This window comes from Brassica rapa, chromosome A09 (genome assembly GCF_000309985.2).
Source record: "Brassica rapa cultivar Chiifu-401-42 chromosome A09, CAAS_Brap_v3.01, whole genome shotgun sequence".
Lineage (NCBI taxonomy): Eukaryota > Viridiplantae > Streptophyta > Magnoliopsida > Brassicales > Brassicaceae > Brassica > Brassica rapa.
Window position 1 is genome coordinate 5282852 of NC_024803.2, and position 20453 is coordinate 5303304.

A 20453-nucleotide genomic window follows, 5' to 3' on the forward strand; every position below is an offset into this window, starting at 1 on the left:
AAGATTTTGAGAGACGAGGAACAAGCAATGAAGAACTCGCTTTGCATGGGGAGCGTAAGCATAATCAATTCTCTATCGTTTGCAACTTTTAGTCTCTATTATTAGCAGATATAATTAGCATTTAACTAATTACTTTTTCCCTATTATCCAAAATAATCAACTATCATCATTAACTTCGACAGTAACTTCTCTTCCTATATCTCTCGTAACTTACAGAAAACATCTAATGATCTATGACGGCTCACCATCTCCCAGAAGTAAATACACCACTTCCCACTCCTCTTTCCACTTCTCTATCTATACATACAAGTTACACTGTTTATACATTCCAAATAAATATATACACACACGATTCGTTTTCTTATTTTAACACTTAAAAAGAACGTTACTCAAATATCTATCCCCTCTCAATTGAAATGGCTGATCATGAACATCTGTGGAGCTGGTCAGAGTCCAACGACTATGATTCATTCCTTCAAGAAGAAAACTTATTCTCCTTACTCGATCAATCACTTTCCTTCGATTACAAGTAAGTCATAAGGGTAATCAATAAAAGGAAAACTGATTTATTTACGTTAGAAGTTAATATTAATATGCTTTTCATTGGTTGTTTGGGTGTTTGCAGTTCTTTCGTTAACCCTTTTAATGATCTTCAAAATGAAACTTGGTTTTCTTTACAAGACAGCATTAATCTTGATCCCATCTCCACTTGTTTTCCTGCTGTTGATCATATGTCTATGGCTTCAGTTGATCTTGAAGCCTTCTCTACTTTGTCTCAAGGTATAATATATTATTTTTCATTTATGTTTATACATACGTGTACGTACATGCATGCTTGGATTGTTATACTAATCTTTTGTCGTGTAGCAGATGTATTTGGTGAATTGTGGAATGAAAATGCTAGTAATTTCAATAATCATGTCGAACCAGAGATGGAGATAATATTGCATGATGGTAATAACACAACGAAGGAGACCACAATGCAGAAGAGGAGGTATAGAGGAGATAGACTAATCCAGAAATTTTCCAGGGAAGATATGAAACCATACTTCAAGATGCCGATTACTAAAGCAGCCAAAGAGCTTGGCGTTGGACTAACCCTCTTGAAAAGGAGATGTCGTGAGTTGGGTTTTTCTCGTTGGCCTCACCGTAAGCTTACGAGCATTGACGGCCTTATCAATAACCTCAAGGTGCGTCTAGTCACAACCACACACACTTATGTATATGTATTGTACAATCAGTGGACTTGTTTATGCATATTAGGGTTGCATGCACTTATATGTGATGGTTTTTAATGAAAGGATCACTTAGGGAAGATGGAAGGAGAAGTGAACAGGAGTAAGCTGATGAACGCTTTGGAGATTTTGGAGGCGGAGAAGAAAATGATTGAAGAGTTTCCTGATTTGGAGTTTGAAGATAAGACCAAGAGGTTGAGACAGGCTTGCTTTAAAGCTAACTACAAACGAAGAAGGCTCTTGTGTTCTATGTCTACTACATCGTTTGTTTCGTGAGAGTAATAGCTTGTCTAGGGAGAGAGAGAGAGGAGAAGTGATCTAACCAAGTAACCAACAATGAATTGTAGTAGTTTCTTTTGATGTTGATCAATCAGTACTCATGCAGGTGTTGGTTTGGTGTGAACAGAACAATATAGTCTCATCTCTCAAGATTGTTTATACTATTGGGCTTGATCAATAAAGCCCAATAAGACTAATCACTCAGGCTCAATATGTGGTCCGAATCCCAATAATAGAAACACTAGAGATCAACGGTGATCATCAATTCATCGTATAACATGGAAATCTACAACTATGATATGATCAATACCAAATTCATTTAAGACAACTTGAATTAGTTTGGATACATGTAGAGACAAACATACATGTACACGTGCTAAAGTCTCTTGTACATCTCATGGACAAGAAAATATATCACCACTATCAATCCACCGGTACTCAGCATCGACGGTGGAACCCCTCTTAGGAGCAGTAGTATGAAGAAGACTCTTGAGGTTATGAATACATTTGTGATTGCGGATGCGGTTGAGGACGGCTTTTTTGTTCAGCGTCTGCGTTTGAGACGATTTCAGATGTAGCTCCTTGGACACTTGTTCCTCTTTTAAACGCTCAGCTGCTACTTCCTCATATTGGACTCGTTTAGAAATCACAAACTCCATTATAAGAAAAAAAGAAAAGGAAAACAGAAATCTCTGGACAGGTTTTTTTTTGTTGATGGAACAAAAGAAGATATTGTTTGAGTCTGTAACAACACACACTCGTCTGTATATTTATACACACAAAGCATATAATGGATTGGTGAAACTTCGCATTCAGATATCGTAAGTTGTATACGTATTAGAAAATGTTTTTATCTTTGAGAAAAAAAACAAAGTGGGCGAATAGATTATACATTGGGCCAGTTCCATTGGTTTATTTGGAAACCGGTGGCTGATTTTGGCTTTTTTCATTGGTATGGAATGAAAGAGACACAACAAACTATGTGCTCTCCTACGTGCCATATCTGCTTTAGAATTGAGTGACTCAATCTCCTTCTGTTTAGCGCTTTCTTAATGCCTTACGTTATATGTGAAAAACGGATATTCTTATAAACAATTTTTTATTTGAAAATATGACTAATATGTAACGGACTATGTTTTTAACTATATTTTAGTGTTCATTGTAGAGATATAAAGCATTTTTTCTAAACGTGGGAACTTAATCAATGGATGTTTAGAATAATAGAAAATGGTAATACATTGTTTAAGCCCATATATTTTTATGTTCCAAAATACAGTCCCATCGTTTACTATATCACCAATCAAAACCGCTTTGGATAATTTAGCCATGCTGTTGGTTTTGTAAAAATTGTATAGTTAAGTGTGGTAAAAAGTATGGCAAACATCAAAAATGTATCAAATATATTGTTTGATAGCTTATAGTCATTTAAACCGCACTATCAATATTTTTAATCGCAGCGATCAGACTATTTATGGTTTGGTATCTAGTGCATGCAACTAAGAAACAACAGTAACACAAAGATTCATGAAATAACCGAACATAACGTAGTAGTACTGCTGAATGTTAAAGGTTACATAACAAGAACTTGGTAACCATTTATGGTAACAGTAGTAAGCATTCTCCCACGGAAGATACGAACTAAAACCTGGTTGCAAGTCCCATCACTTCTCACGATGAACTCAAATAAACACTTGTTGGACGTGCTCAACTTATGGCTTCGGCAGAAACTCAACCACAAACCAGGGGAGAACCTTTGTCCTCTGTCGTGAATCACAACCTTCATTGGCCACTTCTTTCCATTTTCATCACATAGCTCAAAGTCTTCCTCCATTTCGATCCCGTTCCATTTCAGAAAAGATGTTGGTATTTCCTAGCAAAACATACAAAACTCATATTGTTTTTATTTATGTTAACAGCTAAGATAGATTAGTTCTTGAACTCACCATCTGACGAAAACAGAGTGTAATATTCCTCACAAAATGTGGATTCTTCGGTTTATAATTCGGTTCCTCAAATCCTTTGTGTTTCTTATTCTCAGGAACACATCCCATCTCACAAGGATCTATATAACAACACCAAACAATATATAATTCAAATCACACTATAGCAAAGTCTAAAACCAATCAAATATACTTACCTTTAACCCGGTTACCACTAGGCTCTTCCTTAACCGGAACGCGTTTCCGACTCTTGCCACAACGTTTTGTAGAAATATCATCAACCGGTTTAACAAGAACCGGTTCTTTCTCAACAGCAACCCTAGATCTATCCGCCGTTGTAACGGCAACGAGATATTTTTTACATCCGTTCTTATCGAATATCTTAACGGAAAATCTTGAAACGGCGTCGTAGCTAAACACAAGAAAGTCTCCAAACTCGAGAGAGTGATCGTTTGCGAATTTTTCCCAACCTTTTTTGAAAACAACATCACCAACTCCTTCTTCAGTCTTTGTCTCCACATTCCACAAACGTCCGATCTCATCTAATAGTACCACTTGGTTAGGTAATGGCTTCTCTAAGATGTTTACGAATGCTGGAGGTATCACCTGCAAGTTGATTTTGATATTAAGTCCTACAGGAAATGAATATCCTCTTAGAGAAGTAACAGAGATAAGAGAAGAACATACCAGTTTCCGAGAACTGAACTCTGGAAGACAAACCTTGAAAAATTCCATGTCTTTACCCTTCTCACTCCTTTCAACCATTCTTTCTTTCTTTCTTTCTCCTTCTTTGATTAGTTTTTTCCTTTTTCTTTGGTGGCGATTGACTATTACTATTAAACAGAGTTTTTAATATTCAAGAAGATCTAAGAAGCAACGGGTTTAAGGCTCGAGAAGATCTTCGAAGCAGAGGATCTAATTAAGTGATATTTTTTCAGTCTGACAAGGTTAATGATTGAACTTTTTATTTTAGAGAAAATCAAAAGGTACACTTTTGTGTAAGTTACATGTTTTGCTTTCTCTCTCCCTAGCTTCTTATTATTTATGTGTACGGCCTCTTAATTTCTGGATTTTTACAAATTCATACCGTTGCAAACCTAAAATTTTTTTTGTCACAATATCAACCAAATCAAATTAAAATCAATCCATGTTGTCGACGATCCTTTTTGTTTTATTGTTGTTCAGTCTCTTTTTAAAAGTCCACCAAGACATTAGAGCATTACCAAGACATTAGGGCATCATTATCGGTAGGTAAGGTTCTTAAATTTTTTTTTTCATTTTTTTTTATTTAAAAATAAAATAAAATAAAAATGAACCAATTGCGAGTCGTTACACGTTAGTGAAGGTCCGCAAACAGTACAAAGACCAAATGAAAATGTCTCTTAATTAACAAATTTCTCTCCTCAGTTTTACAAATTTTGTGGTCCCTTCCCCCTTACGAATTCACCTAAGATACACCAATAATCTTGCTTTTGCTCTTAGACATTAGCTGTGAGGTTCATTATTTTGGGAAGAACTCGCCTTTAGCTTATGATAATAACCCAGATCATTACATAATAATAAGCCAGATCATTGCATGACAATAAACCCAATCGTTACATGATAATAATAAACCCCATAAACTAACCACAAGCCCTTTAAGCCCAAACATTACAATATAATAAGCCCAAGCGCTATATGTCGGAGGGAAAACCTCTTCCTGAGTCGGAAGGTTCAAGCTATTAAGTGTTTCTCTTTTGATTATCACTAAAACGCAAAACCCCTCTCTTTCTAAACCCCCACAATTAAAATGCTCTCTCATCTCTCCCGGACCTTCCGCCACAACTGTCGTTTCCGACAACAGCAATGCCGCCGTTACAAGCCGCCAAAGTCTCCGCCTCCCCCTCCACCACCACCGAAGTTACCGAAGCCGCCGAAGAAGCCTCAGAGCTTCACCTTCCACGACGCGACGTGGGAGGATCCTTACAGCTGGATGTCTAAGCTCGACGACAAAGTGGCGATGCGGCACATGGATATCTACATGGAGCAAGAGGAGAAGTACACCGAAGCTGTGTTGGCCGATACGGATCGGATACAGACCAAGCTCCAGTCCGAGATGGCTTCTCGCTTGTCTTTTGATCTCTCTACGCCTCCTCTTCGTTGGGGACCTTGGTGAGTGAGTTCATCTTTTGAAAGTAAATGACTTTCTTGTCCTTTCTTCAAATTTAATATGTTCCTAGAGAATTGAGAGTAAAGGGTGGTGAAAAGTTTGGATCTTTTTGTGTAAATTAGTTTGAAATGTTCGTCCTTTATTTTGGCAATTAGACATTGATTTGTTGGAAACAGTTTGTGTTCAATTGATTTCAAGAGTATTGAGATTAAAAGGTTGGATCTTTTTGTGTAAATTAGTTTGAAATGTTGTTCCTTTATTTGGAAATTAGACATTGATTTGGTGGAAACAGTTTGTATTCAATTGATTTCAAGAGTATTGAGATTAAAAGGTTGGATCTTTTTGTGTAATGTTGGTTATTTATTTTGGCTAACAGGTTGTATTATAGAAGGGTTGAAGAAGGGAAGCAGTATCCAGTACTGTGTAGGAGGCTAGCGACCTTGCACGACGAGTTCATTTCTCATAAGTCTCCTGCTGCAGGGTTTGATTTCACTTCTGGGAAGAGGATTGAGCAGAAGCTGCTTGACTACAATCACGAAGCTCAAAGATTTGGAGGTAATTAAAACAATTTGAGTCTCTCTTTACTTGTAAGGATAAAGAGGATTCAACAATCTTTTGGGTTTTGTAGGTTATGCTTATGAAGAAATGTCGGAGATATCACCTGACCATAAGTTTCTTGCATACACTATGTATGACAAGGACAATGACTACTTTAGATTGTGTGTGAGAAACTTGAACTCTGGAGCTTTGTGTAGTAAGCCTCACGCAGACCGTGTCTCGAACTTAGCCTGGGCTAAGAACGGGCAGGCTTTGCTCTATGTCGTGACTGATCAGAAGAAACGGCCCTTCAGGTAATCAGGTTTCCTCTGATCAGTCTCGTCTCTCTGGTTCAACTATAAGTTTTGTTGTGTTGTTATCAGGATTTATTGTAGCACGATCGGGTCAACGGATGAGGATGTTTTGCTTCATGAAGAAACCGAAGGCAATGTTCATGTTAACATAAGACATTCCAAAGACTTTAACTTTGTGACTGTAAACACATTCTCTCCTACATTTTCCAAGGTGAAAGCTCTATACTGATCTGTTAAAATGCTCCAGTTTTTGTTGTTATCGAACTACTTGTGACTGTTAGTACTATGTCTTAGGTCTTTCTGATAAATGCAGCTGATCCGTTATCTGGTTTGGCATTGGTTTGGGAACACAATGCTCCAGCACACTGCATAATCGAGCATCATCAGGGATTCCTCTATTTATTCACAGATGCTTCCAAAGACGGTGGAACACTCGACCATCATTATCTTTTTCGTAGTCCTGTTCACTTCTCCAACACTCCAAGGATCTGGGAGGTTCGTTCAGCTGATATTAGTATCATTTTTTTCCAGTCTCTATCTTTTATATGTTCATCTTTTGCCTGTAGACTGTTTTTATCGACGACCCTGAAGTAATCATAGAAGATGTTGATTTCTGCAAAACACATGTATCCCTCCTTGTAAAGCAAATGCAGAGCTTTAAAATTTGTGTGGTTGATCTACCTCTCAAGACAGAGCGGGTAAAAGCTTACTCCACTTAGTTTACTTTCATCTATCAATCAGATTGATGCTCTGTGAATAAGTTTGACCATTGTTAGTTTCTTGTAAACAGTTACCGGTTCGTCTGAGAGATACTCAACCTCGTTATCTTCCTCTTCCCAAGCACGTTTCTCAAATATCTCCTGGCACAAACTACGACTTCGATTCTCCAACAATGCGTTTCACCATTTCATCACTTGTGGTAAGATAACAACTCATCTTGCTGTAGTCAAGAGTTTTGTTAGTTGCTAAGTTTTTTTTTTTTGAGTTTTAACCATTTTTGGTATGCAGATGCCTGATGCTGTGGTTGACTATGATCTATTGAACGGGAAATGGAACATTGTACAGCAGCAAAACATGCTTCACGAAAGAACACGAGTTTTGTACGGCACTGCAAACTCGGCCGAGAGCCCTAATATACCCTCAGGGACAAGAATTGTCAGCTTTGATACTACTGAGGATACCACTGCCGAGAATGACAACTTGTGGAATGACTTAACCGAGTTTTACGCCTGTGATTACCATGAAGTCTCTTCTCATGATGGAGTCATGGTTCCATTAACCGTTGTCTACTCGAGAGCTCAGAGAGAGGAGAATGGAAAACCTGGTCTGCTTCATGTTCATGGTGCTTATGGTGAAATGCTTGATAAGAGATGGCGTAGTGAACTCAAAAGCCTGCTTGACCGTGGATGGGTTCTTGCGTATGCAGATGTTAGGTCAGTCCCATCTTCTCATCTCTCTCAAAAATACTTAAAGATATGTATCAAATTTTTTACTTATTGGGGTTTGTTTACAGAGGTGGAGGTGGAAAAGGAAAGAAGTGGCATCAAGAAGGAAGAGGCGCAAAGAAACTAAACTCCATTAAAGATTACATTCACTGTGCCAAGTTCCTTGTTGAGAACAATATAGTTCAAGAAAACAAGCTTGCCGGTTGGGGATACAGTGCAGGAGGGCTTGTGGTTGCTTCAGCCACCAATCAATGTCCTGATCTCTTACAAGCTGCCGTTCTTAAGGTAATACTAATAAGCAAGCTCCAGAAAAAAAAAAAGTAATGAAGCCATATAAACATCTAACTGTTTCTTTTTTTTTGTTGCAGGTTCCTTTTCTTGATCCAACTCATACTCTAATACATCCAATACTACCCTTAACGGCAGAGGATTACGAGGAGTTTGGATATCCAGGAGATATAGATGATTTTCATGCGATACGTGAATACTCTCCTTATGACAACATTCCTAAAGATGTTCTTTATCCAGCAGTTTTAGTTACTTCCTCATTCAATACTCGGTAAGTAGCCAGTCCTCTCTCATGGTCATATAGATGATTTATACGCTTGCCTCCTATGGATGTGTGATTTATTCTCTGGCATTGTCAGATTTGGTGTGTGGGAAGCTGCTAAATGGGTTGCAAGAGTTCGTGACAATACATTCAATGACCCGAAACGCCCTGTCTTGCTCAACTTGACGACTGATATAGTTGAGGAAAACCGGTTCTTGCAGACTAAGGAATCTGCGTTAGAGATGGTGTTTCTCATTAAGATGATGGAATCTTAGAAAGCAAACCCATCAGTCACAGAGAGAGTAGCTAGCTAGCTATATAGATATATATCTTATTGTTCTAAAACTTCCAAGAATCAATGAATTGTACAACACAGACAGAGAATGATGAACGTTAACAACACACTACATGAGAGACTTTTCAAGTACAAATAAAGCTGTTCCAAGTACAAATAAAGCAAGTGTAAAAAGAAAGTATCCATTTCCTCGCGTGTTCTTTTTAAGTGTCTGAAGAATCATCTTCTTCAATAACTGTTGGGAGTGTCCCCTGTTTAGCAAAACCTGGACTCAAGAACTTTGCAACGAAACTCCATAATCTGTAAACATCTTCAAAGTTTGTCAAGAACCCGAGGGAAGCTGTGACAACCTCAACTCTTATGAACTCGTTGCTTTTTCCATGTGGATCCACCTGTTTCCAAGAACTTGAATCTTCCCTTCGACTACTACTGTCAATGATCTTTATGTGACTGAGGAAACCAATGCCTAGAGATATCCCTTCTCTTTCAGCTAGTTTCTGCACTATCTCAGGATGCACCATTCCATTTTTCAAATCTCTAACATTAAACGCCACCGAAGATCCACGCTCGTATTTGATCTTTGGACCATAGATCTGAACAAGATTCTTCTGCTCTCCACCTGTTGCATCTGAGCTAGGCAGCCTTAGTTGGAGCAGAGAGGTCACAAGCCAGTTAATAAGGTACCGGAGCCTCGAGGTGGTTTTGTTGAGACCTAACATGTTCACATGATCAATATGGCGGCAAACAATCTCTGGTTCTCTCTGCTCATCATCATCCCATTCCGCTCCATCTTCTTCATCTTCTTCTTCACCCCCAAGGCTGATCACGGATGCTTCTCCACCATGATCTACTGATCGAAAAGATACTCTTCGTTTACTGGGATGTTCACCTTCATTCACAAGAAGTCTCCCACCGCCACTGTACTGACTCTTCTCCCTTCTTCCCAACAGTCTAAATTCGCCTTCGGTTTCTCTTCTTATTGCACTCTCTTTGATTCCAGAGGTTGAACCATTTCCATTTGCTTCAGATATTAGCTTACTGCTCCCTCCTTCTTCTTCTATCTCAGTAACTCTCAACCGAGGACTTGTGTCTATCTCAGTTTTTTCTTCTCCCGTGGCTGATGCTTGACCCACTTCATGTGATACTGACAAAACAGCAGCATCAAACGAGAGAACATTGCTCCCACCGTTACTACCCTTTGAATCTGGTTTAGGCGCAGAGACCCTTCGTTTGTGGTTTTGAGGAACCACAATCAATGGACTCTTCTGCTTGTAATCAGACTCAGCCGGACTTTTACCCAAATCAATCCAAAGCTGGCTATCCGTTGACTCATCTTCGCTGAAAACCGGACTCTTTATCAATTCACCCACTGAGACACTCTCAGCTTCCTCAAACACAGTGTTGCTTGTTCCATCTTTATCCGAACCAATCTCATGGTCCATATCTGTCTCAAACACATCTTGCACTTGAGCAGAAGTATAAGCACCAGAGAACGCTGGTAAGCCTTTATTATCCCCGTTAACGGCGATATCATTATCTTCAAACCCGGCGAAGCCATCCATGGAGTCATTCAGATAGAGAGGATACTCAGGTGTTATCTTCACAATGCCTGAACCGGTCTTCCCGGATTGACTCTGCAAGCAGCTTATCACAGACTTCTTAATCAACAAACAACCAAACCCAGTTGGATCAAACCCAAACACACGGTAAAACGAAGTGATGATAAAATCAGGGCGGAACAAAGACAAGCCGAGTGAGTCCATGTCTTTAGGACCCAAAGCACCAGCGTCAAGCAAGACATGCCAGTTGTTCTGCTGAGCCAGCGCCATCCACTGGTAAGAATACTTAGACCCTGTGACCCTCGACTGAACCGGAAACACAAACAGACCCGTCGCTGTATCCTTCTTCCTCTTCTTCTTACTCAAAATCTCCTTCTTAAGATCCATCGAACACAGCCTCAGCGTTGGCCATTTAAACCAAGCGCTACCGACTTTAGCACCCTTCTCCTTAGCACACTGACCCATCAAACTAACCGACTGGCTCTCGTGATCGAACATAGTCAGCAGCTTCTTGTTGGTGTGAAAGGGATAAGACTCAGCAAGCAGCTTGAACGCAGAGCCTCTACTAACAGTGAAGACAAGACCATACTCATTCTCAGGGATGTTCAAGTAGTCCATGATCCTAACCTTGATATCATGCTCAATGGACCCTCTCTCAGCGCCGCCGTGTAAAGCATAGTTGCTCAGATTCGCACTAATCTCCGACAAACTAAAAGTGCAAGTGTCCCAGTAATGAACCGTTTGAAGATACGAGAAGAGCCCGAATCCGCAGTAGTCAAGACATACCTTTGGTAACGACAAGTGGAAGTACTCATCGTTCCTCAACTGATCCACTTTCTCCGAAGACTGGTACTTCGGATACATTGTTAGAAACGTGTTCAACGCTTCTTCTAGCTCAGGCAAAGCTTCTGATGACTCGAATGCTCGTTGAGCTGCGATGGAAGTGGCGCGCAAGAAGTCGCGTTGAGCGTTGAGCCTAGCGAGGGATCTGGACCGTCCAAGGCTTTGATCTTGAGGCTCGTTGTCGTCTTGTTCCTCTTCTTCGATGGCTTGAGATTTGACGAGAAGCCCGTCTTCTGACGCGGCTTCGAGAGCTTCCCTGAGCTTGGATTCGTGGAGCTTTCGGGCTTTGGTGGACTCGGAGACATCTCTGCTGCTCTTCTTGTCGAGAGCTAGAGCAGCAGCGGCGCAGTGGTAGATTGGCTTCCAGAGTGAGATATGCATCAAATCCCTAATCAGATGGAACCGGAAAAGGTTAGTGATTTAGGAACCTGCGATGATGAGGAACCGAACCCACAAGTCAAAATCGCAACTTGATTGGCTTCGATCTGAAAAAAAAGTCAAAACCTTTGTCGTCTCTAGAGCCAGAAGCACAGATCCATAAACAGAGAGGTCTAATTGATGGAAGTAAAACAAAAAAGCTCAGAAGACTCAATCCCAAAAATGTTATTTTGACTTTTTAATATCAATCAAATGCTTAATCTTGTGCTGTTACTTGCTGTTCTCAATTCCAGGTATCATTTTTTTTATTTTCCTAATTTTTTAATCAATCAATCGACGCAGAATATTGTATTTGATTTATTTGAATTTTTTATTATTCGATTTTGTTATCTTTTTGTTATTCTGGGACCCATGAAAGCTTTTTCTTCTTTCTCTTTTTGCTTGACTGTATTTTTTTTTCTCAATTCATTTTGAAGCTTTCAAGTTTTTTTTTTTTTAAAAGCCAGAGAAGAGACTACAAAAGCTATAAGTACTCAATTTTCTTTTTCTAATGATGTTAAGTCTCTTTATCTATCTTCTTTAACACCACAACCAGATAAGTTTTTCAAAAATCGTTTTTGACAATTTTTGGTGGTAAAACTATACAGCTACTAATTTATATACTCCTATTTATCTTTGCTATTTATTTTGACTATTCATACCAAATAACGAACTGGTATTAGGCTATTAGCACCTTCAGATATTATTTCCTGGTTATTGTTTGGTATTCTTTCTCTGAAAGAAGAACTCTACTTACGTAATTCGTCTACCTCCTTACCAATTTTCTTCTTCAGTATCTGTCTGAAACGGTTTTGAAGAGGTAGGTCATAAATTACCTAATTTATGATCCAACCCACACATTTATTGGTTTTATTTATAACACAACATTTTCTCATAAAGTAGCCAATAATATATGATTTTAAATTTAAACCCAACTAAATGTTAGTAGGTAGTGTGTGGGCTCAACAACAGAGTGATTTTTAATACCCTTGACTATAGCATTTGTACTATATTTATTTTCTTAATGCGTTTTTGTAATTATTGTTTCAATCCATTTACTTTGATCTTTAATGTCTTAATTGGTACCTTTTACTAGTTTTACTATTATCATGATGACCAAGTTTTCACTTTCGAAATGGGACACAGATCGGCTTAGATGACATGCACAAGTAAAGTTATTGTAGCTTTGAATATCTTCCAACTCATAATGGGATGTTTGGTGAAACATGCACAAACACAACATAAAAGCGTTACATTTAGGCCCATTGTAAATAAAGTACGATTATTGCAATGTTTTCTTTATACTACCATGTCAGACTGCATATCATTTGAATACAATTACATCACACCTATTGATATTATTTAAAAAAAAAAACATAAAGTTGGAGCATGTATAAAAATATTAAGATTTTTAGTGAGTCAAAAGTATTAACTAGAGATTAAATAGCAGAAAAAGAGAGGATAATTAGCCCCAACAATGCATTCTTTTCAGTTTAGCATAAAAAACAATGCATTATTTTCTTGTTAAGGTGTAACAACAACTAATGGGCCTCTATCAGTTCCGCCTGTGCACATTAGATTTTAAATGTCCTTTTGTGCAAGAAGGCAAGCAACGGTCGCATAGATTCCAACTGTTATATTAAGGCCGATGAGCTAAATGGCATACATCTTAAATGGCCCATTAGAGAGGAGATAGAGAGGACTCAGACTGCGAGAGGTAAATGACAAAAAGAATGGGATAAAGAGAGTTGTGTCAGAGCTTGACCAGATTAGACTGGTCGGTACACAGAGAAAGGACGGCTCTGAACCAGTAGACAGACACGTCTTCACACACACACACTTCTCACATGTCTCTTTCTAAAACGTTCGTTGTTTACGGTGTGAAGATATAATTTTGCATGCCTCTTAATTCCTACTCTCCATATCCATTCTTTATCCGACAAGCTTAGCTTGAATCTGTCTCTTCACAAAACGGATCTCTTCTGTTTCTTTTGACCATTTTAGCCCCTAGTTTACAGTTATAACTCTCTTCTTTCGTTTGGGACAAGCCCACATCTGTCATCATACTCTCTCTCTCACCATATGTATTATTCCGGAAGAGCATGTTTAGTCAGACAGAATTCATACGATTATTATGTCTTCGTGGTATCTTTTCACATGGCCTTAAACCGCATAAGATCATTATACGTAAAGCTGAATGATCAAGTTGATTTAGGTTAAATAATACATTATCGTAAACTGCTAATTTGACTTGAGACTAAACGCATGATTTTCGTACAGGTGCTGTGGTAATTTGTAGCACATCTAATCACGCCATCAAATGTCTTAGGTCCATATGCTAATTTTTACAATAATACTAATCTCAAATGAGTAAACTGGCTATAAGCGCCTAACAATACAACGGTTGAACTTATTGGGAACTGCATTACATTGATAGCTAAGCTCCGTCTCCTACATTTTTGCCTGTTGTTGCCTAGTGCCTACTCTCTTCAGCTTGCTCTTCCCATGCACACGTTTTTACTAATTTTTTATATAATTTCAGTCAAATATGTAATCTTGTTTTTCCCCTTTTAATTTACTTTTAAATCCATTTATTTTTTTTTGAAAACTATTGCAATACTAACTCCTTTGTTAATAAAGCATTAAAATTTTAACATTTAGTTAGAAAAATGGAGTCAGCAACTGATTCATGCAATTTCCACAATGCGTTTCTGATACCGCTCTGATTTACAATCAGCACTTGAGCCTAAACTTTAAAATTATTTAGACATGCCAACAATGTGACAGAATTATGGATGTAGATTTGAGATTTGTGGTTTTTCTTTTGGTTCATATGATAAATTTAAAAAACATAAAATGTTGAAAGAAGAGCCACCTACGTAGCATGAAGTAAAGAGAGAGAGAGAGAGAAAGTCTTAAGGAGAAAGAAACAGAGCATCTCTTTCTCTGTCTATGTTCACAATAAACCCAACACAACTCTGTCAAAAAGCTTCACACTCTCTTCTCCTTCCCCACCTCTTTGCTCCCTCTCTCTCTCTCTCCCTTCTCCATAAAAAGAGCATCACTCTCTCAGAAAGTTCAAACATTTAACACACTCAAAGCTTTGAAAATATCTTTTTTTCTTTCAAACATGCCTTCTGATCTCAACGACTCACGTCGAGTAACTACTAAACTTCCTCACGGAGGAGCTGCGGCGGAGCAGCAAGAGCAGCTCCCTTGTCCTCGCTGTGAATCAACCAACACAAAGTTCTGCTACTACAACAACTACAACTTCTCGCAGCCTCGCCATTTCTGCAAGTCTTGTCGCCGTTACTGGACTCATGGTGGTACTCTCCGCGACATTCCCGTCGGTGGCGTTTCCCGCAAAACCTCTAAACGCTCTCGAGCTTTCTCCTCCGTCGCCGCCGCCGGAAGCAGGAATTTCCCGTTACAAGCGACGCCTGTTCTTTTCCCTCCGTCTTCCTACGGTGGCGGGAAGGGAAACACGTCGTCGCTCTACGGTGGTTTCACCACTTTACTCGGCAACAACGCCGCCGCGAGCAGAGATGGGCCTGGTGGTGGTTTTAATGGGCCGGAAGGGTTTGGACTTGGGCTTGGTCATGGGTTGTATTTAGATGAGGTCAGGTTTGGGCAAGGGATAACGGCCTGGCCGTTTTCCACTGGAGCCACTGATGCTGCTACAAGCCATGTGGTTCCAATACACGCGACTTGGCAGTTGGAAGGTACTGAGAGCAGAGTCGGGTTCGTGGCTGGAGACTACTTAGCATGAGACTCACACATTCAGCTTCTTCTTCTTAGCTTTTAGTTCCTACTCTTAACTTTCAGATTAGTGATCTCTAAGTAGTATGTCTGGTTTTTTTTTTTTGGTTTTCAAATTAAATCATCTATGATGTTAATGAGGGTTTTCTAGGAGGCATTGCTCTAGCAGATTCGCATCTCTCTATATTTTTCTCCGTAAAAGTAAATGAACTTTGAAAACATTAGGGAGAGGCAAAGTGTTACATATTTACACACGAAATGCATGCAGGAGAAAACATAGTGTTGACTGGAGTTAGGCTGCAACCAGTAGCATCAAGTGTATACTAATTAAGTTTTGGGTGGATTAATGTGAAATCAAGTGAGCATAGATGGATGACCACCACTGTGGAGCATCCTCTTGAACATATCAATCCCAAAGGCTGAGTCCGATGAGCTGAAACACAGAAAGTTAGACTCAATCAACACTTGAGATAACAAAGTTCAAACAAAATTCTTCACTCATTTAGTGCAAAATCCCTAGAGAACAGTTTACTATGTGAATAAGCAAGCAGTGTGGGTGTACCTAGGGAAAGTGATTTCAAAGGGGCAGTAGATAACACCATCGTTGATAGGAGGAACGTGATCCTTTTTCTCATTAACGAATTTAATGATCTGGAACAAGACTTCTTGAAGAGATTGCTCAAGCAATGTCCTACGGGAACTTAACTCCTCAGGCTCCTCTACAGTCAATTGTATTAGAAACATGACAATCACTTCCCACTCTTGTAAGAAAACAAGAGTGTACATTCAGGAGAGATGAAAGGAGGAAATTCATTAAAAAAAAAAAACTTTACCTCCAGGGTCCACCACTAGTTTAGAGTGGTGAGACTTTCCAACTGGGGGTTTAGTGGGGTGAATCACATTCAGATTGATATTCCATTGTTCCCAGTATAACCGTTCAATTTTATTAGTGAACCAAGAGGGCTGTTTGGTTTTGACTTCATAAAACGTTAGACATATCTTGGCAATAACAAAAGAAAAAAAAGAGCATTAACAGCCAGCCACATAGAATACAAAAGATTAGACAAAATACACATAAAGAATTATATGGAAAACGAAAGATATATACCTGAATTTTCTTGTTGGGGTGCTTGGCAATCCAAGTTATGATCTGCTCAATCTTGTCATCAATTTTCTTTTCCACTTCTATTTCACCACATTGTACCTGTGTGACACACACAACAATATCAAAACCAAAGCATAGAACATCTCTTCTGTAGCATAACAAGAAGCATATAGAAAGAGAATCAACACTTACGTAAGTGATGTCAAAAAGCTCCAAGTCGATATCTTTAGGGCGGATAAGACCAAGTGCTCGGTGAAAGACTATAGTATGTAGAATGCCTGCCATCAATACAAGTTTCAGGAGCACCATAGAAAATGACAAAGCTATCTAATATCCAATATAATAGAAATGATCTCCCCCAAACTCCACAATCTCTAATCATTATGTGAGCAGCCAATTGAAATTGAGCACATGGAGGCACATGAATCAAAACCTACTTCCTCCTATATACCAACAACACACAAGAGAAGGCTGTAAAAAGCTATCTATGATCAACTTACAGCGTAGAACCTCGCGTATCTCGAAGGATTCCACTTCCTGCGGATGAGAAAATTGTTAGTATTAAACACATATACAATAGAAACACGAACAAGACGATGAACTGATCTAAAAAAGAAAGTAGATTATTTACCAGTTCCTTCAGATTACAAGCTTCGCAATTCATATTCACCCCCAAGTTAACAAAATCTCTCGACTAGGGTTCCTCGTGAAGAAGAAGACGACGACGACGAACTAGTGATTTCTGATCGATTTCGTTTCTAAGCTTCGTGTGCGACAGTCTGTGTTACCATTTTGGGTATCGATCTCTCTCGTATTGGGCTTTCTTAGGCCCACTATCTGCCACTATGTTTGTAATTTTATAATTCTGGAATCTCATACAAACATGAAACCTGACCAAGGTCTATTAGATTTTATTTAACCAACACTACACTATTTTTTTTTGTTGCTATATCATAATATTTTGGATTTTTAAACAAAATGAATATAAATAATTTTTTTTAGATTTCTTATCAAAAGTTAGAGTGGAATAACCTCTCCAATCATAGTAAAATAAAAACATTAGAGCATCATTATTAACGATAAAAGAAATTCTTATGCGTTTTAACTAATAATAGTAAATTTAATATATTAGTTTAGTTTTTTTAAAATAATATTTGAAATTATAATAATATAAACTAGGACCCTATAAACTAGTGATATTACCAAGTATACATGTTTTTTTTTAAGTCTCATGTAAAAGATTCATCTCTTTTTCTCCTCCATTTATACTAATTTTATTTTCTAAGGATGAGAGATTCATTGTGGTATATGAAAATGCTCTTAGGATTAGAAAGAACAACTACTTGTACAAAATATTATTTTTGAACTCAGTAACCTCTCTCCTTCCTACCAAAGACAAAAACTTTTCTCCTTCCCTGTGTTTATCACTACATATGTAAATATCTCATGGCCAGAAAGAACAAAACCATAAACCTCAACCAAAACGATTTAAAAAAAAAAAAAACTGAAAGAAATGAACATAAATAAAGAGGATCTCTCTAGAGGTGTCTTCCAATAGCTTTGCCACAGAGAAGAAGATTATCAGGAGGATTGTATTCATTGGCCAGACTCTGCACCGGATCCCACACTTTTAGATAAAACTGCTGTCCTAAATATTGTCTTTCCCATACCGCCGACCTCATATTCCACATTCCTTGATTGTCCAAAGACACCAAGATTGCTGTCCAAGAGTTTGGGTACACCTGCATGCATGCCCAAAATATAACATTAAACAAACCAAACTAGCTTCAACAAGACTTTCAATTCCATTTTCCAAATTCTTACCTGAGTTGTGTGTCTGGTAAGAGCATCAACAAGATTGTAAAGTGGTCTCTTTGCTGGTGTCCATTGTCCAGAGCCAAATCTAGTTGTCATAACAAAGAAACGGTTAGCTAAAATCTGACTTCAGAGTTAAGGCTAAGAGGAAGAAGCAAGACTCACCCAACGACCCAAAAGTCATAACCGTCAAGGTGCCAAGACTGCACTGCTTTCTCATTGTTCTGGAACACTATTTCAAGAAAATCATGGAGAGATGCTTTAACAACTGATGTTGCAACAGTCGCAGGAGAGTTAGAAGGGACGCTCTGAATGGCACTCGTGCTGAACACTCCAGGGATGTTGAAGTGATCAGCAAGTTTTAGGGGAGTATCTGAGTTCACATAAGAGACTCCATTCACTGCATAGCGTTGCTTCCCGTTGATCAAAGGAGCTGAGTTTGAGAAAACAAATGATTTGGTCGTATTGATCTTTCCGTAATGGAATGATCCTTGAGGGTTTGGTCTCGCTGCATTTGCTGTTAAGTTCCACCTAAAAAGAAAAAAAACACCATTAAAAATGACCTAATCCTTGGGAGTCACGTTATTATATAAGTAACTGTTTTTTCTTTTACCTGAATGTTCTGGCTTGTCTCATGGACCAAACAAGCTCTCCAGGGGGAAGAGGGGGCATGTCACCAGAAGCTGGGACACCTGAGTTGGAATAACGCAACAGAGCAGTAACAGAAAGGTTGGATCTTACGAACCGGGTGCTTGCAACGATGTAATAATCTTTAGGAGATTGGTTTAACGTCACAAGGAGTGATAAAGACTGGCCAACGTGAACATCAAGAGAGTCGTAGTCCGTTTGCATGACGTGAGAGCCTTCAACTTCAACTACTTTCATCGTATGTCCTTGGATTCTGAAGTTGAAAGTGCTTGACAACCCAACATTTGAGATTCTGAACATGTAAGTCTTCCCTGAAACATTTTAAGACACATGACGTAAGCCACAAGAAACACTTTTTTTTTTTGGACAGCCGAGAGGTTTTATAAACTCACCCTGGTCGCCTGTGAATGTAGTTTGTGTTTGTCCGTTTATAAGCATACCGTCTGGAAATGGAAGAACACCACCGGAGTCCAATCGCTGTTGGAGTGTTTTGTGGTTGGTTTTAAACCAATCACCGATGAGTAGAGTGAAGTCTTCTACTGGGAGAGGGTAAGGGATAGGGATCCTAGGTCTTGCATAGACATTGATAGCTCCGAACCCACCGGCTGCTTTGTGAAAAGCGGTGGAGGGAAAGTAGTTGTATGTTCCGATCTGATCTTTGGTTTGGAACTTGTAAGTGAAGTTTGAGTTTGGTGGGATTGGACAGTTTGTTCCCAACACTCCATCTTGCCATGAGTTCTTCCTCTGCTTTATTCCATTCCTAATAAACCACAAACATTGCAAAATATCAGATAAAACATTTGGAGTATGACACAATCTGTAACTAGTAGTAATACAAGATATATCAATCAACTGAATACACAATAACAGAGGAAGGTTTATTCTTTAAATAATTAGGAATTTAATAAAACAGTATAAAATTACCAGGTCAAGAGAAAGGGTTGGTCAAGTTTGTTGATGAGGTTGAGGATGATGTTGTCATTAGTCACAACATCAAGCTTTGGACCAGGAAACTGACCATTGATCAGAATAACCTAAGAAAAAATCAGAACATCAATAAAGAGTTTTAAAAAGGGTATTAGCATCAAACAAGCAAAAAAGGGATATCAAACCGTCTATAAGTAGAAACTGTTGTTGTGTACTTTGTACCTGTTGGGGAACACCAAGAGGATAGATAATGCCGTAGGTCACAGTCCAGGTGTAGAACTTGTAAGGGCTTTCTCCTTTCACTATCACCAGGCTGCTTAAAAGAGCCAAAGCTACAAGAAGATGAAGCAAATATAATCTTGTTCTGAATGCCATTTTCAATGGCTTGCTAAAAGAATGGTACAGACAAGAGACTTGCTGCAAGAAAAAAAAAACTCTTTTCCTAAAATGGGTTTGAGAAATGAAGGGACTTTGGTCTATAAAATATGCAAATAGATAGCGAGAGGTGGTGAGTCGGTGACATAAGTAAATGAGAGGAGGAAAAGTAATGAAGGTGGTTCCAATCAATGGCAGTGAAGATCTCGAGTGAGTTTTTCGCCATTATTTTATTTTTCTGCGTTTTGTCACAGAAATTAT

General features: G+C 38.7%; 8 protein-coding genes across 11 annotated transcripts; 3 read left to right on the forward strand and 5 right to left on the reverse strand.

Annotated features, from left to right (window-relative positions):
- The first annotated feature begins 185 nt into the window (after nt 1-185).
- Nucleotides 186-1570, forward strand: LOC103837761 (protein RKD3). 3 transcript variants are annotated; one of them, XM_033280207.1, is made up of 4 exons: nt 186-529; nt 626-780; nt 868-1190; nt 1302-1570. In XM_033280207.1, exons 1-4 carry the CDS (start codon nt 417-419, stop codon nt 1509-1511), a joined length of 801 nt encoding a protein of 266 aa, XP_033136098.1. In that variant the 5' UTR covers nt 186-416; the 3' UTR covers nt 1512-1570. The 3 variants fall into 3 exon arrangements, with proteins under 3 accessions (XP_033136098.1, XP_009112382.2, XP_033136097.1); XM_009114134.3 differs by having other exon boundaries at nt 871-1190; XM_033280206.1 differs by having other exon boundaries at nt 626-1190.
- Nucleotides 1571-1771: 201 nt separating this feature from the next.
- LOC103837728 lies at nt 1772-2660 on the reverse strand. The gene has a single exon (XM_009114103.3). It carries the CDS (start codon nt 2171-2173, stop codon nt 1910-1912), a length of 264 nt encoding a protein of 87 aa, XP_009112351.1. The 5' UTR covers nt 2174-2660; the 3' UTR covers nt 1772-1909.
- Nucleotides 2661-2902: 242 nt separating this feature from the next.
- On the reverse strand, nt 2903-4468 carry LOC103837727 (putative B3 domain-containing protein At5g66980). Its single transcript, XM_009114102.3, has 4 exons — nt 4142-4468; nt 3652-4060; nt 3458-3576; nt 2903-3384 (listed from the first exon to the last, which is right to left on the reverse strand). The coding sequence occupies exons 1-4, from the start codon at nt 4217-4219 to the stop codon at nt 3085-3087; spliced, it is 906 nt and encodes a 301-aa protein (XP_009112350.1). The 5' UTR covers nt 4220-4468; the 3' UTR covers nt 2903-3084.
- A 495-nt stretch (nt 4469-4963) lies between these two features.
- Nucleotides 4964-8856, forward strand: LOC103837725 (dipeptidyl aminopeptidase BI). Its single transcript, XM_009114098.3, has 11 exons — nt 4964-5605; nt 5980-6158; nt 6232-6454; nt 6524-6665; nt 6749-6949; nt 7021-7152; nt 7245-7373; nt 7463-7887; nt 7968-8184; nt 8268-8458; nt 8547-8856. Exons 1-11 carry the CDS (start codon nt 5244-5246, stop codon nt 8722-8724), a joined length of 2379 nt encoding a protein of 792 aa, XP_009112346.1. The 5' UTR covers nt 4964-5243; the 3' UTR covers nt 8725-8856.
- On the reverse strand, nt 8803-11869 carry LOC103837726. 2 transcript variants are annotated; one of them, XM_009114100.3, is made up of 2 exons: nt 11651-11869; nt 8803-11574 (listed from the first exon to the last, which is right to left on the reverse strand). In XM_009114100.3, exon 2 carries the CDS (start codon nt 11525-11527, stop codon nt 8948-8950), a length of 2580 nt encoding a protein of 859 aa, XP_009112348.1. In that variant the 5' UTR covers nt 11528-11574; nt 11651-11869; the 3' UTR covers nt 8803-8947. The 2 variants fall into 2 exon arrangements, with proteins under 2 accessions (XP_009112348.1, XP_009112349.1); XM_009114101.3 differs by having other exon boundaries at nt 8803-11534; nt 11651-11855.
- A 284-nt stretch (nt 11870-12153) lies between these two features.
- Nucleotides 12154-15641, forward strand: LOC103837723 (dof zinc finger protein DOF5.8). Its single transcript, XM_033280209.1, has one exon. It carries the CDS (start codon nt 14694-14696, stop codon nt 15330-15332), a length of 639 nt encoding a protein of 212 aa, XP_033136100.1. The 5' UTR covers nt 12154-14693; the 3' UTR covers nt 15333-15641.
- LOC103837724 (autophagy-related protein 101) lies at nt 15525-17263 on the reverse strand. The gene is made up of 7 exons (XM_009114097.3): nt 17059-17263; nt 16928-16964; nt 16620-16705; nt 16431-16526; nt 16156-16321; nt 15885-16041; nt 15525-15755 (listed from the first exon to the last, which is right to left on the reverse strand). Exons 1-7 carry the CDS (start codon nt 17089-17091, stop codon nt 15677-15679), a joined length of 654 nt encoding a protein of 217 aa, XP_009112345.1. The 5' UTR covers nt 17092-17263; the 3' UTR covers nt 15525-15676.
- A 469-nt stretch (nt 17264-17732) lies between these two features.
- Nucleotides 17733-20433, reverse strand: LOC103837722 (L-ascorbate oxidase homolog). Its single transcript, XM_009114095.3, has 7 exons — nt 20040-20433; nt 19815-19924; nt 19283-19650; nt 18856-19201; nt 18408-18773; nt 18252-18330; nt 17733-18169 (listed from the first exon to the last, which is right to left on the reverse strand). Exons 1-7 carry the CDS (start codon nt 20190-20192, stop codon nt 17966-17968), a joined length of 1626 nt encoding a protein of 541 aa, XP_009112343.1. The 5' UTR covers nt 20193-20433; the 3' UTR covers nt 17733-17965.
- Nucleotides 20434-20453: the final 20 nt, after the last annotated feature.

Coding starts and splice junctions, on each gene's coding strand:
- LOC103837761 (XM_033280206.1), top strand. CDS start 417: ATGGCTGATCATGAACATCTGTGGAGCTGGTCAGAGTCCAACGACTAT. Junction 530..625: donor TCACTTTCCTTCGATTACAA/GTAAGTCATAAG, acceptor GGGTGTTTGCAG/TTCTTTCGTTAACCCTTTTA. Junction 1,191..1,301: donor GCCTTATCAATAACCTCAAG/GTGCGTCTAGTC, acceptor TTTTAATGAAAG/GATCACTTAGGGAAGATGGA.
- LOC103837728 (XM_009114103.3), bottom strand. CDS start 2,173: ATGGAGTTTGTGATTTCTAAACGAGTCCAATATGAGGAAGTAGCAGCT.
- LOC103837727 (XM_009114102.3), bottom strand. CDS start 4,219: ATGGTTGAAAGGAGTGAGAAGGGTAAAGACATGGAATTTTTCAAGGTT. Junction 4,061..4,141: donor AGTTCAGTTCTCGGAAACTG/GTATGTTCTTCT, acceptor ATCAACTTGCAG/GTGATACCTCCAGCATTCGT. Junction 3,385..3,457: donor CACTCTGTTTTCGTCAGATG/GTGAGTTCAAGA, acceptor ATGTTTTGCTAG/GAAATACCAACATCTTTTCT.
- LOC103837725 (XM_009114098.3), top strand. CDS start 5,244: ATGCTCTCTCATCTCTCCCGGACCTTCCGCCACAACTGTCGTTTCCGA. Junction 6,159..6,231: donor CGAAGCTCAAAGATTTGGAG/GTAATTAAAACA, acceptor TGGGTTTTGTAG/GTTATGCTTATGAAGAAATG. Junction 7,888..7,967: donor CTTGCGTATGCAGATGTTAG/GTCAGTCCCATC, acceptor GTTTGTTTACAG/AGGTGGAGGTGGAAAAGGAA.
- LOC103837726 (XM_009114100.3), bottom strand. CDS start 11,527: ATGCATATCTCACTCTGGAAGCCAATCTACCACTGCGCCGCTGCTGCT.
- LOC103837723 (XM_033280209.1), top strand. CDS start 14,694: ATGCCTTCTGATCTCAACGACTCACGTCGAGTAACTACTAAACTTCCT.
- LOC103837724 (XM_009114097.3), bottom strand. CDS start 17,091: ATGAATTGCGAAGCTTGTAATCTGAAGGAACTG. Junction 16,706..16,927: donor GATACGCGAGGTTCTACGCT/GTAAGTTGATCA, acceptor TATTGATGGCAG/GCATTCTACATACTATAGTC. Junction 16,042..16,155: donor ACTAGTGGTGGACCCTGGAG/GTAAAGTTTTTT, acceptor AATTGACTGTAG/AGGAGCCTGAGGAGTTAAGT.
- LOC103837722 (XM_009114095.3), bottom strand. CDS start 20,192: ATGGCATTCAGAACAAGATTATATTTGCTTCATCTTCTTGTAGCTTTG. Junction 18,331..18,407: donor TATGACTTTTGGGTCGTTGG/GTGAGTCTTGCT, acceptor TATGACAACTAG/ATTTGGCTCTGGACAATGGA. Junction 18,170..18,251: donor TTACCAGACACACAACTCAG/GTAAGAATTTGG, acceptor GCATGCATGCAG/GTGTACCCAAACTCTTGGAC.